The 15936-nt window shown below is 29.7% G+C and overlaps 2 protein-coding genes across 2 annotated transcripts; both read left to right on the top strand.

Annotated features, from left to right (window-relative positions):
• Positions 1-3257: 3257 nt before the first annotated feature.
• LOC145035298 (uncharacterized) lies at positions 3258-4235 on the top strand. The gene has a single exon (XM_078983865.1). It carries the CDS (start codon positions 3258-3260, stop codon positions 4233-4235), a length of 978 nt encoding a protein of 325 aa, XP_078839991.1.
• Positions 4236-4238: 3 nt separating this feature from the next.
• Positions 4239-5725, top strand: LOC145035297 (uncharacterized). The gene is made up of 3 exons (XM_078983864.1): positions 4239-4748; positions 4797-5048; positions 5204-5725. Exons 1-3 carry the CDS (start codon positions 4239-4241, stop codon positions 5723-5725), a joined length of 1284 nt encoding a protein of 427 aa, XP_078839990.1.
• Positions 5726-15936: the final 10211 nt, after the last annotated feature.

Here is a 15936-nt window from a genome sequence, read left to right as displayed (position 1 = left end):
TCAAAAGTCATGTTGACTCATTCTAGTCAAAAAGTATGATTTTTTTTTTTTTAAATTTAAATCATTTATATTGGGTAAGATAAGGATGTAGGTTTGAATGTTTCAATATTAATTTTACATTTGTACATAATGCATTGTATTTTGTAATTTGTTGATAAATGTTTGTACATTCAGCTTAAAGGTTTGGACATCTTAAATTTGTTTTTAGAAATAATAAAGTTTGTATAATAAGATAGTATATATATATATATATATATATATATATATATATATATATATATATATATATATATATATATATATATATATATATATATATATATGGGTGAGATCCATTGAGCACTCATAGAGTCCCGAGAACTAAAGGTAGATCGTTAGATCAAAATTAACTCATTAAGAGCATAATCGTCCACTTACGAATTTCATTTAATGTTTATTTTTTTGTGCTACTGAAGTATTAATAAAAATCTTTAAAATTTAACATAATAAATCAAAATTTTGGATTTTTTTAAATAATAATTTTTTCTTTTTTTAAAAATGTAGATTTTTTTTTTAAAACATGAACTTTTTTAAACATATTTAAAAAAAATTCTTTAAAAAACTACGATTTTTCTAAACACAACAGTTAAAAAAAACCCTACAATATTTAAGACAAATAAAAAAATTATAATCTTTTAACCAAAAATATCAATGTTTTAGGTACATATATGTATATTTCTTATACTATAATATTCATAAATAAATAATAAAAACACCCATTTCTATTTACTAATCTATAAACACAATTATACAAGTATTTTATTAAAAAACAAGAAATGCTACAAAATTTCAGTGCGTTTTCATATCTTAGTATCAAAATTTCCATATTTCCTTCAGTTTATCACTTTTCACATATTTAATATTTCCACAAATTCTTTCAAATCTACAATAAAATTTAAAAAAATGATTAATGCAAAATCATTCACAAAATGCATCTGTATATATATAATGTAAGATTTACATATGATTATATCATGTACGATTCATATATGACTATATAATGTGATATTCACATATGATTGTATCTTTTAAGATTCAAATGTGAAATTCACAAGAAATTTTTTTTTTTTTTCAGAATAACAATTAAAAAAAAAAATTAATGAATAACACTCACACAAAATGCATGTATGCATATAAACGTAATTCATAGGTGATTCACTTGTGATTTAAATGTAAATCACATGTAATAATATGTGATTCACTTGTTATTATATGTGAATTGTATGTGATTTATATATGAATTACACGTGATTTACATATGAATCACATGTGATTTACATGTGAATCACATGTAATTCATATGTAAATTATATATTTACATGTGAATCTTATGTAATATATATATATATATATATATATATATATATATATATATATATATATATATATATATATATATATATATATATATATATATATATAGCTTTTCTTGGCAAAAACGAAAGCCTAAATCAATTTTAGTTGGCAATCGGTTAACAAATACAAGAAATGTCAATTTTATATTATTTATATTTATTGCATTACTTGGCAAAAGAAAAAGCATGGAGAAGTTAAATTACTTCTAAAATGTAAATGATCTTGAAACCCAAAAGATATATGCTTTACAGATTTTGAAATATATGAGAAATACTTAAAAGAAATGTACTTTAGAAATCAAGGGCAAATTGGTCAATTACCTTTAAGCATTCATCTTTTGTAAATCCAAAATAGTCCTTAGCAAGTCCCACAACTATTGGATCCAACTCAACTGCCTAAAAACAAGTAGTACAAGTAAGCAAGCAAGCAAAGATTATAAGCAACTTTTTATTTCAAAACGTTTTTTCTAATTTTTTTTTTTAAAATAATAAATTTGGCATAAAAACTATAAAAAAATGACCTCAAATTTCAAAAATGGAATGCATCCATGGAGAAACAATAGGAAGTAGCCCAGCACCAATACCAATTATAACTACCTTAAACTCGAAAAGTATGAATTTTTTATTCCAATTTCAAGTTGAAAAAGAAAATTGCAAAAATTCTTACTTGTTCCGAACGATACCATTACTTAAAGGTATAAAGAGATGAGCACAAATCTAGATGTTATTCTAGAAAGATAAAAACTTACTAAATATCCATGATCAACATTTTGATAATTGTTTGAATCTATTATATTAGAAAACCAAAGTAAAATAAGATATTAATTGATTTTTTTTAAAGGAAATGATATTTAATTTAAGATAAAAGGAAAAAATGATGCATTTCTTATGTGAGTAATATGTTATGTTTTGGTGATTATATTGATTTGAGATTTAAGTTAATACATATTTAAGAGCAAAATATATTTTAAAAACAACTTTTTTATCAATTTAGCCTTTAGTTTTACTCTATAGTGATTAAACCATTATATGTTTTTGATAGTTAAATATATATGTGATTTACTAGGATCGTGTCAAAATAAAATTGGTAGTTGATGACTTTTTTCAATCTTAAGCATTTAATAGAATGAATAAATACAAATTAAACGGTGAATTACATAAATGGTCGCTATGAATAATGAAATGGTGGGCCAACTTTCTTTTCTAATCATATGGTCCTCATCTTTTTTTCATATAAAAGCAGGGGGATGTTCAAATTTTGGAATTATAAGCCCAGCAATGTGAGTTTTGGGTTGTGGTCCCTCCTAATTAGTTGATCCAATGTTTTGTTGCCAAGAAGCTGATCCAAGATTCCAAGAGAGAGACGATCGTCAATCAGCTTCCGCCTTCTGCCCCAATCTCCCATGCCCCATCCTCAATCTTCATTCAATCGCAAGACGACTCCGCCAAATCAAATCCGTTCGTTGCCAGTCACTTGCTCGTCGACGTTGCCTGGGTGCTGCACCACTGCGGACTGCGGTGCTGCTACAGTGCTACCTGGCACCTGCTGCTGCTCGTCGCCAATCCCCAATTCCCAATTCCCCATCCTCAGGTATGCTTTCAGCTTTAAGCAATTGAGCTTTCAAGTTTCAATTCGGATGTTGTTCAGCATGTTCTTCAGTTCTTGACTTCTTTCCTGTTAGAATTTAGGAATCAAACTAATTTTAGGAGCCTATTTTATGAACTGATATGTCTAGAATGAACTATTTTGTTGCTTTTCTTCTATATTTGATTGTTGTTGGAGTTTTAGGAATCAACTAATTACACATTGCTTATTTTCTTATGAATTGGTTTCTGATTTTTATAGATACAATCTTGTGAAATATGAAAACCATTCATTCTTTCTTCAAAAGAAAGGTTGATAATGAAGAAATTCATGATAAAAATGAAGAGATTAAACGGCACAAAGCTTCAACAAGTGAACCACAACCACAAGAACATGAAAATCAACAAGAGAATGATAGGAATGAAGCCACACAATCAAATCCTAATGAGGTGGTCCAAGCGGATCTTAAGCAACTAGAAAGAGATCCCGCTAAAAGAAAACAAATATGGAAATATCCGGTTAACTTAAGGGAAGAAGTAAGACGAGCCTATATGAGCTTAGGACCTTCCCAAATACGTCTTAAAGAATATAATGCTAAAGGTTCAAAAAAACATCCTCATAGATTTCAATATTCTGGGTTCAACATTTTCCCTAATTGGTTAGAATATTCTCCAACAACACATGCATCCTATTGTTTTATTTGTTTTATATTTAACGATAAACCAAGTGTGTCCCGTGGTTATGATGCATTTACTGTTAAAGGATTTGACAATTGGAAGAAAGTTAATGACGGGAAAAATTGTGCATTCTTCAAGCACATTGGTTGTTCACAACATAGAAATGTTGTTGCATTCGCTGAAAATTTGATGAACCAAGAAGCACACATTGAAAATATCATAATGAAGCAAAATGAAGAGCAAATATTGAAGAATCGTTTACGATTAAAAGCTTCGATTGACACAGTTCGTTGGTTGACATTCCAAGCGTGTACTTTAAGAGGACATGATGAATCTCCTAATTCCAAAAATCGTGGTAATTTTTTGCAACTACTAAAACTTCTAGCATCTTATAATGATGAAGTTGCAAATGTTATATTAGAGAAAGCTCCTTATAATTCAAAATATACTTCTGGAGAAATTCAAAAAGAAATTCTTAGTATTATTGCAAATAAAGTTAGAAAGCATATTCGTAGTGAAGTGGGTGATTCATATTTTTGGGTCATGGTTGATGAGTCACGGGATGAGTCTAAAAAATAGCAAATGCCGATAGTTTTGAGATTTGTTGATGTAGAAGGGATCATACGGGAAAGGTTCTTAGATTTGGTTCATGTTAGGGATACCTTATCATTAACCCTAAAAACAAATATGTGGAGACAACTTTTGCACTATCAGTTTGATGTTAGTAAAATTTGTGGCCAAGGTTATGATGGTGCTAGTAATATGAGAGGGGAATGGAACGGATTACAGGCACTTGTTCTTAAGGATTGTCCTTATGCATATTATGTTCATTGCTTTGCTCACAGATTACAACTAGCATTGGTAGCTGCTTCAAGGGAAATTATTCCTGTACGCCAACTTTTTACAAACTTAATATTTTTAATTAATGTAGTTTGTGCTTCCAGTAAGCATCATGATGAGTTACAAAAGGAGAAGGCAACTGAGATTGAACAATTATTGGAACTAGGTGAAATCGAATCAGGAAAAGGATTGAATCAAGTTGGGACATTAAGAAGAGCTGGTGATACACGTTGGGGTTCTCATTTTCGTTCTGTTTGCAGTTTTCTTAACATGTTTGATTATACTCGTGTTGTTCTCTAGGGAATAATTGGTGACGTATCTGCTACTTATTCTCAACGCGGAGATGCTGATGTCGCTTACTGTTTTCTAAAATCATTTGAGTTTGTGTTTATTCTTCACTTGATAAAGGAAATAATGAGGAAAACTGATGTACTTTCTCAAGCTCTACAAAAGAAATCTCAAGATATTCTTAATGCCATGGAGTTAGTATCAGCAACAAAGGAAAGTCGAAAGGAATTCAGAAACAAGGGATGTGACTATTTACTTGTACAGGTAAAGTTTTTTTTTGTGAAAAACATCAAATAGATATGCCGGATACGAATGCTCCATATACTTCTACTTGATACCGGCCTCGAAAAACAGATAATCATGTTACTTTTGAACATTTTTATCGAGTGGATTTGTTTACAACCACATTAGACAAACAGTTACATGAGTTGAATAGTAGATTCAATGATCATGCGATGGAGCTATTAAGTCTTAGTTCTACTTTAGTTTCAAAAGAACACCCTAAAGTGATTAAAGTTGATCAAATTTGTCGTCTTGTTGAGAAGTATTATCCAGAAGATTTTACGGAGCAAGAGAGAATCCAATTAAGATATCAATTGGAGATTTTTAATATTGATATGACAAAGAATCCCAAGCTTAGTGGTGTATCAACTATTGTTGACTTATGCAAGGGTCTTGTGGAAACTCAGAAACGTGAGACGTATTATTTGCTTGATAGAGTTGTACGGTTAATCTTGACACTGCCAGTTTCTACCGCAACAACAGAGAGGGGATTTTCAGCAATGAAAATATTCAAGAACCGTCTTCACAATACGATGTCGGATGACTTTCTCGCAAACAACTTGGTGGTTTACATAGAAAGAGAAATTGCTGAAAACATTGATTCGAAGTCGGTAATTGGTGAATTCAAAAACCTTAAAGGTCGTCGGGCTGAGTTGTAATTCTTTCTGTAGTTATTTTTTGTGTTTATTTGTAAAAACAAATTTGATTTGGATGAATGTTCATAAAATGTTCATCCTTATGATGTCATGTATTGCTTTCTCCTATATTTCTCAAAATCTAACCAAAAAATTGTTACGAATCATAAATTGGAATAGGTTCATCATTCATGAAGTCAAAGTGAAGTTAACATGTGATATTTTTCATTGACGCATTTCATCGAACACGTTGAATGCAAACAAATATGTATATTTTTCAATAACACAAGCATCTATTTTTATACCTACAATCAACACAAGGATTTAACGATTTTTAAAAATATATTGACTAAACATGTTCAACTTAACGATTAGGCAAAAACAATTCATAACGATCAAACAAAGGTCAGGAATACCTAATTTTTCATCAACAAATACAAAATTTAGAGTGAGATCGAAGCTCATAAAAATCTGATCTCAGAGGTTAGGTAAATAGAGACCCTCGCCAGATCGAAGTGATCCAAAAATGTGATTTGATGATTACTGTTGCAATCGAGCATGAAAACGAACAACACCATTCTCTTGGCTCGTGGATTCGTCGTCATTGATATGACGAATAAGGACCGTGGATTTGTAGTTGCGGTTGATCATTAGAAGAGGTAGTAGTGGTGGATGGAAGGAGGAGGGATGCGGTAGATGGAGAGGGACTGTGAGTGAGATGGTCATTGTTTGAGCGAGAGAGGAAAAACGGGCGGGAAGAGAGAGAGAGAGAGAGAGAGAGAGAGAGGGAGAGAGAGAGAGAGAGAGAGATGAAAATTTATTTTATGAGATATTAGATTTAAGAAATGATGTAATTATACTTTTATTTCCTATAATACACCTTACTGAATTAATTAAGATATCCTTCCTTCTTCTTTTTTGTATTTATTTACAAAAACGTCACCTTTCATCCCAACCTTTTTTTAATCTAACATTTCATTTTTAGTTCTTGGAAAGTTCTCAAAGGATATTTCTTCTCCCTCTCTCTCTCTCTCTCTCATATATATATATATATATATATATATATATATATATATATATATATATATATATATATATATATATATATATAGACACACATACACACACCAGTAGTTTACCCACGCTAGGCATCGGGTGTAAATATTTTATTTAGAAATTAGTGTAGAAATGATGAGTTTGTTTGAGCAAATAGTTTACTACATATAAACAAACTATCAATAAAAGTAATGCTAGCATAAATGAAATCAGTAAAATGTAAAAATAAAAAGTTGGGATTCTTTAACAATGTATATGGACACATGATGAATTCTACATTATTAATCATGTTACACTTCTTTATACACCACATTTGATGTATAGACTTCGTTGTCCTTGAATTGTTTGTCAGACTTCACTATTACTTTTGTATTGACACATAATATCTGTTTGGATAATGTCACATAAAGTTGGTCATGCAAGAAAACCGATTTTGGAAGATAAATACTTACATTTGGAATTGCGTGTCGAGGAGCTTTGTTGATTATCATCATGAAACATAATCAAATTGAAAATTGTTTTCTCTTCAGATTGAATGGGAGCATGTGATCTTCAAATGGATATTGATGAATCATTGACAAAAATATCTTCTTTTCAACATGTTGACGAACAACTATTTCGGTATCAATGACTTTATGCTTAAAACTTTTACATATAAATTGGTCACCGTTACACATTCCATTTGAGAATTAGAAAATTCTACTTAAGTACTTCAAAATTCTAATTTCCCTAAATCACATTCTACATTTATTATTTACTAGAAAATATTCCCCTACGTTGCCGGGGTCAGAAGGTATTGCTTTGTAAAGTAAAGTAGCATGTTGAATTGCATTGAGATAATCTAGTAAAGGAAGATAAACAATGTCACATAATTACATAAGTAACGAAATCTAAATCATTATTTCTTGCAATAAATGAGGAAAATAAAGAAATTGTCTCACAAATTGAACTTCATTGCCATGTATGGCACCGGCCGAAAACCAATCCGGAAAATATAGACCATTGTTTTTTGTTCGTTCATGTGAGGATAATTTGGTCTTTTAAGGTAGTAATGACTGAATTTGTGACGACGGGTAAACCATATGGACCATTTATGTAACTTTGGCGGTGGTGGTGGTGGTGGTGATGGCAGTTGGTGGGTGGCTTTATGGTATTGGGTGGGTATTTTCTAATAAATAAAACATTAATTTAAAACCAAAAAGAGAAATATAAATTATTAAAAAAATCGGATTAGGAGTAAAAGACTGATTTTGGTTTTCATCGTTGTCCTCAATGTGTTAAATTTGGTAAACTACAGGGACCAATCGTGTAATTTTGTCTAACAATAATAATAATAATAATAATAATAATAATAATAATAATAATAATAATAATAATAATAATGAGGGACCATTTCTGCCAAAATACTAAATACTAATAATATGTAATAAAGGCCAGGGTTATGAAAAATTCAAATGAAAGTGAAAGAGTTATTTGTGAACAAAAGCATAAAGGTGAAGGGTCAATGTTTTTTAAGTAGTTTTTTAAAACCAACATAAGTTGGAGGACCAAAAGCGACAGAAAAAATGGACAAAAAAAGAGGAGCAAACATACATAACCTTAGGGACCAATCTTGCCAAACACTTAGAAATTTTACTATTGTTAACTTTCATATATATATATATATATATATATATATATATATATATATATATATATATATATATATATATATATATATATATATATATATATATATATATATATATATCATTATGATACGAAAATTAAAAAAATTAAACCTAATTATGTTGATATTTTTTAAATATCGTAAATTATTCAAAAAATTATATTAGAAATTTGAGATGACATTAAGGTGGTGTTTGTTTTTTGTCTGCAGATCTGCGTAGCCTCTTCTGTCTGCGCCACGTAGACCACGCGCAGACATTAACCTTCGTAGACTGTTTGTTTTTTTGAATACTGCAGACCTAAAAATGTATGTGCATCCTCTTCTTGGCGCAGATGTGGATTAGAGTCTTCTAACATCTCCAGACATCTTCTAGCCTAAAAAACCACATATATCTTTATTTTTTTAAGTTTTTTTTTTAATTTATATTTTTTCCAACTTTATTAAATTTGAAAAAAAAATACAAAATTAAAAAAAAACGTTCGACGATACAAACATGAGATTTTTGACAAATTTATAAATAAATATTTATTACAATAATAATCGTTGAAGTTATTTATATAAATATGGAAAAAAAAATCATAACATATACTCTTATATTTTTTTTGCCAAATTTTGTAAAACATTATTTAAAACAGTGTCGTTAATTTCTCTCGAAAATATTTATGGTACGTTTTTAATGGATTTAATTGAAAAAATCGAAGTTTATTTCATCCATTTATGTATCATATTCTTTAATCCGTAATTATAATGTTTAGTTATAACTTTGCAACCAAAGTTGTTGGTTTTTTATCAAATATATATATTAATTCATACAATGTTTATTTTTATTTTTTTATACAATAATACATAAAAGTTGATTTAGATTTGTTAATTATTAATAATAAAGTCATAAAAATATTAAAAAATCACTTTGAAGTTTAAAAAACTCTATTTATTTAGATTTTAGTTTATTTTAGTAGTCCGCATATGTTAAAAAAACAAAAGGTCTTTTTTTTTCAGACTGCAGACATTTGGTCCACCTCTTCTACTGCAAAAGTCTATAGATGAGATCCGCAGACAACAGACATATTGCCTCAGAAAAAACAACACCTAAGAATCTCATTGTACCGATTAAGCATGTATGATATTCATCCAATTTTCTTAAATTAATTTGTTTGTTTGTTAGATATTATTTTTCTCCCTTTTTATTTTCATTTTTCGACACATTAATAGAACACATAAACACACTTTTTTTTTGCATCTTCCCACTTTTAAATAATTTCGCTAATTAGTAACAATTTGGCAAACCAAATGTATTTTACAAATTGTTCGTCAAAATAATTTGTTACAAAAATAGTTTAATATAATACATCTTACAAAATAATAATTGTTTTATAGTAAATAGTTATCATAGTCTATTATGTTTTGGTTTCATTTTAGTCCGATAATGATCCAATCCAATACACCTTAGTTTGAAAATATCATTACAATATATTAGAACTTTGGAGGACAATAACTAAAAATATTTCGTCTACAAATGATCAAAATACATGCCAATGATTACAAATTATAGCATTAACATGATGATTATAGGAGCGGTCATTGTTCATTGAAAATGAATAATCAAACAAACCAAGAACAAAACAATGGAGTACTGATAGACACCAAAAATTTGTCATAATGCTCACAAGAATAACCATATATCATATTAATACTTAATAGATATATAACTATGTAGCATTGAAAAAAGAGTAAAACATGCAAGTATTGTTATTGGGTTATAGAGAGTAGAGCAACATATATTACGACTCACAAGTTGCAACACCCCAGTAACAATATCCTTGATCATAACACACATGTAAATTCAAGTGGTATTAATTAGCTCCTTTGACGAAAAGGTTGCCTGAAAATGTAATGGATCTATACAATATTAATCATGTAGTTGTAAAATAGGTATGCCCCTTTTTGCAAGGATTGTTGACTCTGTGAGATCAATACGAAGGCATTAATTGTATGTAAAATTATGAAAAATACATATCAAACCTTGCATTGCGTTTATCTTCATTTTCAAATAGAGTTTTCTGAAACTTTCATCATATTCTTTAGTGATGCCTTCATTCTTCATTTTCAAATAGAGTTTTCTTAAACTTTCATCATATTCTTCAGTGATGTCTTCATTCTTAATTTTATCTCTCTTATCAGGTTTCTTGACTCTATTCACTTGGATCTCTTTCATATTTTGAATCTCATCTTTTCTTTCTTTGATACCATCTTCATTTTCTATACTTTAACTATACTTTTTTTTTTTTGGATATTTTACAACATTCTCTCTTTAATTATCTCCAAACGAAGCATTTTTTACCTAGATTAGAGTAACATCGCATGAATTCAATTCATACCCAAATGAAATACTAAATGAAGTCACGATAATCATTAAGATAATGTTTTATAAGCAATCCCCTAATTAGGGTAATAAAAAATAATTGATGTGATCAACATACATGTTTATAAACACACACACACACACACACACACATATATATATATATATATATATATATATATATATATATATATATATATATATATATATATATATATATATATAGGGTTATGATTAAATGTGAACTTCAAATATTGTATGAATGTATAATTAATTGTTATCCATTGGATTAAAATAAATGAATGATTAGGATATGAAGATACATGTTATTAACATATGGTAGCATTTACTATATAATTGCATTTAATTAATTGTAATAAATGTTAAAAAGTATATATGGAAGGTGAATTTTCATAAGATATCAATTTAAATTTTCATAAGATATCATTAGAACAATTAAGAATTAGTTGTTGTGACTCCTTTTATGTCATTCTTATTCTTATAAATTACAATCGTTTAATAATTCTCAGGGTTGATACAACATTACGAAATTCTTGTAGAATGATTATGAATGACATTTTTGTAAGAAATTCTTAAAAAATAAGACGTTAATTTTAAGTGCATAACCAACATTCTTGAAATAATAAAAAAAATATTCTTAAAGAATAAGGCAAGAAATAAAATAAGAACTTAAAATTCAAATATAAAAATACAACATTCTCATAAGGATGAAGATAGTTTAAAACTACAAATCTAACATTTTCATGAGAATGAAAATAAAGTATAATTGCATAAACATTATGGCTCGATATTTGTACAATATGAGGAACTAAATGCTACAATGAAGGTGTTATATGTGACATCCCAATTTTCACGGTCAGGAAAAACCGATTTTGTTTATGCTTTATGAAAATTAGAGTACCTCTTTTAATAAAAATGTTGCGGAATTTGTTCCCAGTAAAACATGATAAATACGTTATCAAAGCACTTCCGAAGAAAAGTATTTTTATTCATTTTAAAACATTTGGAATGTCATCGTCAATACAGAAACATAAGTATAAACAAAACTTACATTCATTATCACTAGTGATTTATATCTTCTTAATCTCTCAGTGTAATATGACTTCATAACAACACCTGTGATATAAATAAACTGAGTGAGTCAGGTTGGGAAACCTGGTGAGTACATAGGGCTTTCAACCCACAATAATATAATTATTATGTTTAAACAATTAAGCAATCAACCCAATTACCCATCCCCATTATCTTCTTTATTCTTAAGGATCTATCCTAAGAATCAGCTATTACTCGTTCATTTATTCCTAAGGATCATTCTAAGGAATCGGCACGAAGTCCATCGTTGCCACAATTTACACAACATGCACTAAGTCTGCATAGTCGCCAGGGGTTAGACATCAAGTATGCATGATCGCCAAGGTTTACACAACGGGCACTAAGTCTACATAGTCACCAGAGTTTAGGCATCAAGTTTGCATGATCGCCAAGGTTTAGGCACCAAGTCTGCATGGTCGCCAAGGTTTAGAGTACACCGGGTGAACACATCGTTCACAACACCTACAGGTTGCGAGCCTGCTAGTGTTCCACTAGACTGTCTAGAATAGTCAGTGGTTGTCATCCATACTCTGCTGAATGATGGGGCCATCGTTTGGGAAAAGGCTTCTCACATCGTCCACCTCTCACCCTCACCTCAGGTCTATAACACCTCTCAACTCATCATCCAACTCATATTCCATCTAGTACATCTACCCATGTTTTACCCCAACATTATTGTAGATATAAAATACATATACAGTTTAAATCATTTAAAATATGTATAAAGTCGTTCATCTAGCATAGACAGCAAGTACTCAGATAATATGCACACATAGCACGTAATTTATATAAAATACTTCATATCTATGTGTAAGATGAAAGTAACTATGCACTCACAACACGTAATATATATTAAATACTTCATATCTATGTGTAAGATGAAAGTAACTATGCACTCACCTGAGAAGGTGGTGACTCGGTACTCGGACAACGCTTCGTTTACTTTAAAATAATTTCCTTCGACGAAACCTAGTATTATTACCACTAGATTTTAGTCTAATATTTACCATGACTAATTATTAGTCTTATTGTTATTATTATATAAGAATTTAAACAATACTTTCCAACCACTGTGTACAGACAGGGGCTAGACATAAAACACCGGAGGGCAGGACCATTTTGGCGTATAGCGCTTCTGAAATCCAACAATCCTATGCGGCCCTTTAAACCAGATTCCCTGTACCGCAAGTAGTTAAAAAGATATTATAATGACACTTATATAAGTCATAATAATAGCTTAAATATTTATTATAAGTTCATAATAACAATATTAATTTTAAATATAAGCTATATCAAAATAGGGTAAGCATAACTTACTTACAAGGGGATTTTAGCTAGGAGTTGGGCTCTGCAGGGGCAGAACTTCGTTTCTGAATCTTTCTAAGAAAGATTCATGCAGTGCTTCAGCGCTCACCTTACTATACTAAAAACTACAAAAAGAGAAGTCGAATCACGAGGGACCGAAATGCTCGGGGGATAAGGAGAGAAAGACTTTTGAATCAAGAGAATGGTGCAAGAAATATGAGAGCCCAAGGCTCTTATTTATACTAATTGAATTTTCAAAAACTACCCTCCATAATTACTTAATGGCCTTCTAGTTATATAAACAACTAAACACCCCTTTATAATACTATTTTAAATAAATTTAACGATATTTGTACTAAACTAATATCGAAATAACTCAACATTAGTCTTATAATGACCGCATCGCCGATACCTTTCTAATGATATATACATATGTATATATGTGTACGTATATATGATTTATACTTTATTTTAATACGTAAATATGCTATTATAATTTGTAACTCGTTCATACGAACTCCGTTTTTAACGTTATTTATATACACACGTAGGTGGAGACGTACTCTACAACTTTTGTTTAGACTCCGTCGGTTAATTTTGACTTTATTTTTAATGTTATATTTTTAACAGGTCGGGACAGGATTGGTCCGTTAAAATCTCATAACTTCTTCATCTAATGTCCATTTTTGTCTGTCTTTTTATCGTTACACTACTAATAATGAGATCTTCAATTCTCGTTTAGGTTGTGTCGGCTAAAAACCGCCTGATCTAATACTCGAACTTCGGGTTGTACACCGCTAAGCCGAAACTTTGAAAAATCTTAACTTCCTCATACGAAGTCAGATTTGGGCGTTCTTTTTATGGACGCTCTCAGGTTAGCATATTCTATGACTTTCATTTAGATTACTAAGGCTAAAAGTCGCTCTATCATAAATTCACTATTTACATCTTCTGGTGTCGTGTCGGTTTTGCCGAAAAACTTCGACAGAACATAACTTCTTCGTTATAACTCACATTTCAAATTGATTAGCCCGGATCTACGAGCGTTACATTATAAGTCTGTATTTGCTTGCTAGAATGTGGATAAGGAACCACATAGTGTTGAGCTCTTTTTTGTTATGTAAGGATTATCTAGTGCCCTTGCTTGAAAACAAATAATCAATCCTACAGGCCCTTCACGCACCATTTGTCTTTACTACATTCAAGCCCTTGATCAAAACATTTTTTGACAATAAATGTCATGGAATCGAATTATATGAGGATAACATTTTATGAGAATGGCTGTTATTAAGCTTTTATCCCTTGTTCATGACCTATAAAAACAAATGAAAAGAGAAAAAAAAAATTTAAGCAAAAAAAATAAAAATAAAAAAACAAAATTGCCAAATTTCAAATGCTTTTTTCGTCTCTCGAATAAAAAAAAAAGTGAACCAATTTCATTATATCATCGCAATGTACATTCTGAAAGAATATTGCAGCAACAAAGAGGAAGAAAAAAATCACCACTTTTATTTTGATAACATTTTGGAAGAATATTGAAAAACATTATGAAAGAAGAATCAAAACTCAAAATAATTAAAGCCAAATCAAACTAAATTCCAATTTACTTGGTGATAGAAAGAGAGTTGAAATCATATGAACATGTTGAAGAGCTAATCGACGGAGACTAAATGGTGGCTTGATGATCGTAGTAGTGTAGGGTTTCCGAGAAAGAGAGATGTATGGCTAGGGATTAGTAATTAATCCCTAAAATGGTGTATTTTAAATGAATTTATCACATAAACATGATAAAAAAAATCGTAACAACTTGCAATTTACTTGATTTTAAAGGCAAGATTACTATATTAAAAATAAAATGAAGTCATTAGTCTACTTGTTTGGCATATAGTCAACTCAAAGAACATGATGAAAGTCAAGAAGACATTATGTACAATTCTGAAAGAATATTGCAGCAACAAAGAGGAAGAACAAAATCACCACTTTTATTTTGGCTTCATTATGAAAAAAAATATTGGAAAACATTATGAAAGAATATAATAGTATGTATTCTTAAACAAGCAATGTATTCTTAAAGAATACTATAGCTTGTATTCATAAAGAATATTGTAGTATGTCATCATTTATTAAAATTCTCAAAGTGCAAATAAAGTTATCATCATTTTCCCAAAAATTTGCTTCAGAGTATGAATTAGATGACAGGTCAAGGTCTACATAACACTAGGACGAATAAAGAACACATGTATAATAGGAAAGTAAAGGCAATAATATACAAATCTGGTAACAAGATGCATAAAAACACGGCGAGCAAAGAAAATAACAAGAAGAAATGAATACAAGAAAAAGGAATAAGTAGATTTGATAGAACAAATTACAGAATTTCTTGTATAGAAGATAAATGCTCCATATATTGAAAGAAAGGTCTAGAATCGCCCAAATTGCAAATATTGGTAGAAAGTTCCATAATCGGCCAAAACAGGGATAAACAGATTTTTAAATGAAGACGATAATTGAAGTATTTTTTTTTAAAACTGATGAATAAAGATTGACTTGTAGGTCTATATTCTTCATCTTGAAATCAATTTGAAGTTGTTGAAATCCTGAGAGATCCATGTCACACAGGTCCAATAACAGAGCAGTGGAAGGCGATTGTTGTATGATGGTACTGCTTACACCTGTAGGAAAATCTTTCTACTCCAATAAAATGACTAATCGTTACTTAACATAAGGGAA

This window comes from Lactuca saligna, chromosome 3, assembly GCF_052625555.1.
Source record: "Lactuca saligna cultivar CGN05327 chromosome 3, ASM5262555v1, whole genome shotgun sequence".
In the NCBI taxonomy this organism is placed as follows: Eukaryota; Viridiplantae; Streptophyta; class Magnoliopsida; order Asterales; family Asteraceae; genus Lactuca; species Lactuca saligna.
This window is presented reverse-complemented; position numbering and strand designations above follow the sequence as displayed.